This window comes from Rattus norvegicus, chromosome 10, assembly GCF_021556685.1.
Source record: "Rattus norvegicus strain SHRSP/BbbUtx chromosome 10, alternate assembly SHRSP_T2T, whole genome shotgun sequence".
In the NCBI taxonomy this organism is placed as follows: domain Eukaryota; kingdom Metazoa; phylum Chordata; class Mammalia; order Rodentia; family Muridae; genus Rattus; species Rattus norvegicus.
This window is the reverse complement of record NC_141543.1, coordinates 17927570-17930351: the sequence shown is the minus strand read 5'-3', so window position 1 is coordinate 17930351 and position 2782 is coordinate 17927570. Positions and strand designations below refer to the sequence as shown.

General features: G+C 45.1%; 1 protein-coding gene across 1 annotated transcript; it reads right to left on the bottom strand.

The window, feature by feature from the left end:
* Window positions 1-505: 505 nt before the first annotated feature.
* Window positions 506-1447, bottom strand: Or1f45 (olfactory receptor family 1 subfamily F member 45). The gene has a single exon (NM_173333.2). The coding sequence runs from the start codon at window positions 1445-1447 to the stop codon at window positions 506-508; it is 942 nt and encodes a 313-aa protein (NP_775455.1).
* Between the last annotated feature and the right edge of the window lie 1335 nt (window positions 1448-2782).

Sequence of the window (2782 nt, the reverse complement as noted above, 5' to 3'; positions counted from 1 at the left end):
ACACAAGATCAGTAAAACCAAGTTACAGGCACTAACTTTAAAAGTTTTACTACGAAATGAAAATTGGAAGCTAATAAACTTTTTGCTAAGTGAAACATCCAGGACAACTAGACCTGCATAGCAAGACTCTGTCTCATACAAAAGAAAACAAAACAAAACAACAGCAGCAACAACAACAGCAGCAAACAAGAACAAAAGAGTTGCTACCTGGAAACACCAGCAGACATTGACAGAGACAGGTAAAGAGGGCAGAGGGACTGAAAGGTCAACCTAGAACTATAGAAAGCACAGCTCATTTTATTGAATCAACCTATTTCCTGCTAAATGGTAGATGCTATGTAATGCCCAGATGTCATCATGTAACAGTACATATTCTAGGCTCTGTATTTGAGAGAGATAATTGATGCTTTTCTTACAAAACGTAAGTGAGAAGTTTCAGATAATTGACAAAACATGAAGAATTCTTAGACAATAGCTCCCTCTGTGATGTGCAACACTTTTAACATTACTGCTTAGATGGAAATCTCATGGCGAGCACTTTCCTTAAAGCTGCTTTCATGTCGCTGTTCCTCAGGCTATAGATGAAAGGGTTCAGCATTGGGGTCACCACTGCATACATCACTGCAGCTGCCATGTCCCTCCCAGCTAAGTGAGAGGATGATGGGTTGAAATACACAGCGATGACGGTGCCATAGAAGAGGCAGACCACAGCCAGGTGGGAGCCACAGGTGGAGAAGGATTTCCATCCTCCCCTGGGGGATGAGACTCTGAGGACAGCACAGGTGATGTGGATGTAGGAGATGAGGATGCAGACAAATGGGGTGACCATGACCACAGCTCCCTCTGTAAGAATCATCAGCTCATTGAGATGTGTGTCTGAGCAGGAGAGTTTCAGGAGGGGAGTTCCATCACAGAAGAAGTGGGGGATCATGTTGTCTGCACAGAAGGAGAGTCGAGCCATGAGCAGTATGTGCAACAGACAATTCATGTTGGCTACAACCCATGACCCCACAACAAGCAGGACACAGAGCTGACGGGTCATCTTTGTTGTGTAGTGTAAAGGGTGGCATATGGCCACAAATCGGTCATAGGACATCACAGCCAGCAGGAAATTGTCCATGTTACCAAACACAGCGAGAAAATACAGCTGGGTGAGACACCCAGAGAAGGAAATGGCCTGACTCCCAAGTATATGGTTGGCCAGAACTTTAGGGACAGTGGTGGAGGAGAAGCAGACATCCACAAAGGACAGGTTACTGAGGAAGAAGTACATGGGGGTGTGCAGGCGGGAGTCTGTGCCAATAGCCAGGATGATGAGCAGGTTTCCCAGGACAGTGGCCAGGTACATGATGAGGAAGAGCAGGAAGAGGAGCTGCTGCTGCTGGGGCTGCCTGGAGAGTCCCAGGAGGAGGAACTCGGTGACACTGGACTGGTTGGTGCTGCTCATGAGTCTGAGCCCAGCTACAGAAAAAGAAGAAGTCGGAAGGCCATCTTCAGGTTTGGATGCTACAACCAGGTTCACACTAATCCTGCATTAGGGTTTCTGTATCCACTCCTTTGCTCCACACACTCAACTTACAAATCCCAGTTTTAGTTTCTTCCCCAGATTGACCCCTTTAGTTTTATTGGATATAACATACAAGCTTTCAAGCACATCGATCTTACCTGTATCTGATAACATTTTCTGTATTTTTTCCACTCCTTAGAAGCTCAAAGGAAAGGAGAAGCAGCCAGCTATTTTAGTGATCTCAAGCTCCAACTGGTGGAACCCATGACTCCCTCTCTCTGAGAGAGAGTGAGCAGCACTTGGTGCAGAAGAAACATTGGCATTTCTAATACCTTGAACATGCCAGTTCTATTACTTTTACCTTGGAGGTGTTGGGTAATAGTGTTCATTATTCTAAGGCTTGGAAAATCTTGGAAATACGGTTAGGTTCTCAGAAGATGAAGAGTGGATGATCACAGTCTCAGACCGAGGTCTGTGAGAAGAAGATATTTTCTGCAGCATGAAGTCCCACTAGAGATAGAGTCCCTGAGTATCTCATTAAAGACCAGCAGAAAGTAGTTGCGTAAGCCTGCTCTTGCTCCCTCTTGACCAACAAGGGCGCAACATCTAAGCTCACAGTCAGAACTTGTGAGTGAAGCAATCTGTGTAGAGTGAAGTCCCAGAGAGAATTCCCTGAGACTGATCTGAGCCTTTAGTATTAAAGAATCGGTTCCCATTCTTCATCCCCTCACCACAGAAAATGAGGTCATGGCACTGTCTGAGGGAAAGTTCTCTCTTCCTCATATTTGATTACTTACCACATAGGTCTTATGGCTCATCTGCCTATAGGCAGCCCTAGGAGTAATTGGCATTACAAGGTCTGGTTCAATCCTATGAAATATACAGTGTAAAGTTCAGTGAAAAGTTCAGTGAAAGAAAAAGTTAGATTGGGGAGTGTGTAGTCCTCCATGCCTGAAAGATACCAGACCTCAGACAACCCACATCCTTGAAAACTATTTCTTGCCAGCCCATAGTGATGTCTGCGCTTCTCAAACTGTATAGACCCTTGGGTGCAGCTCCAACAGCTTCCTTTGTACTCCTCATCCCTTTCCAAGATACAATTCATGACAGGACTTCTAAACCTGGCATGGGTACATCCTCAATGTGATTGTCCTGTCCTTGTGCCTCCAGAAACTTACAAACTGCTTCCACTTGATTTACAGATGAATAAGCAAAATTCTGGGAGATGACAACAAAAACTGCAGACACACAAGAGTAGTGGAAGGAAGTTGGTGA

Bases quoted from the DNA above. Each gene is read 5' to 3' on its own strand.
- Or1f45 (NM_173333.2), bottom strand. From the start codon at position 1,447: ATGAGCAGCACCAACCAGTCCAGTGTCACCGAGTTCCTCCTCCTGGGA.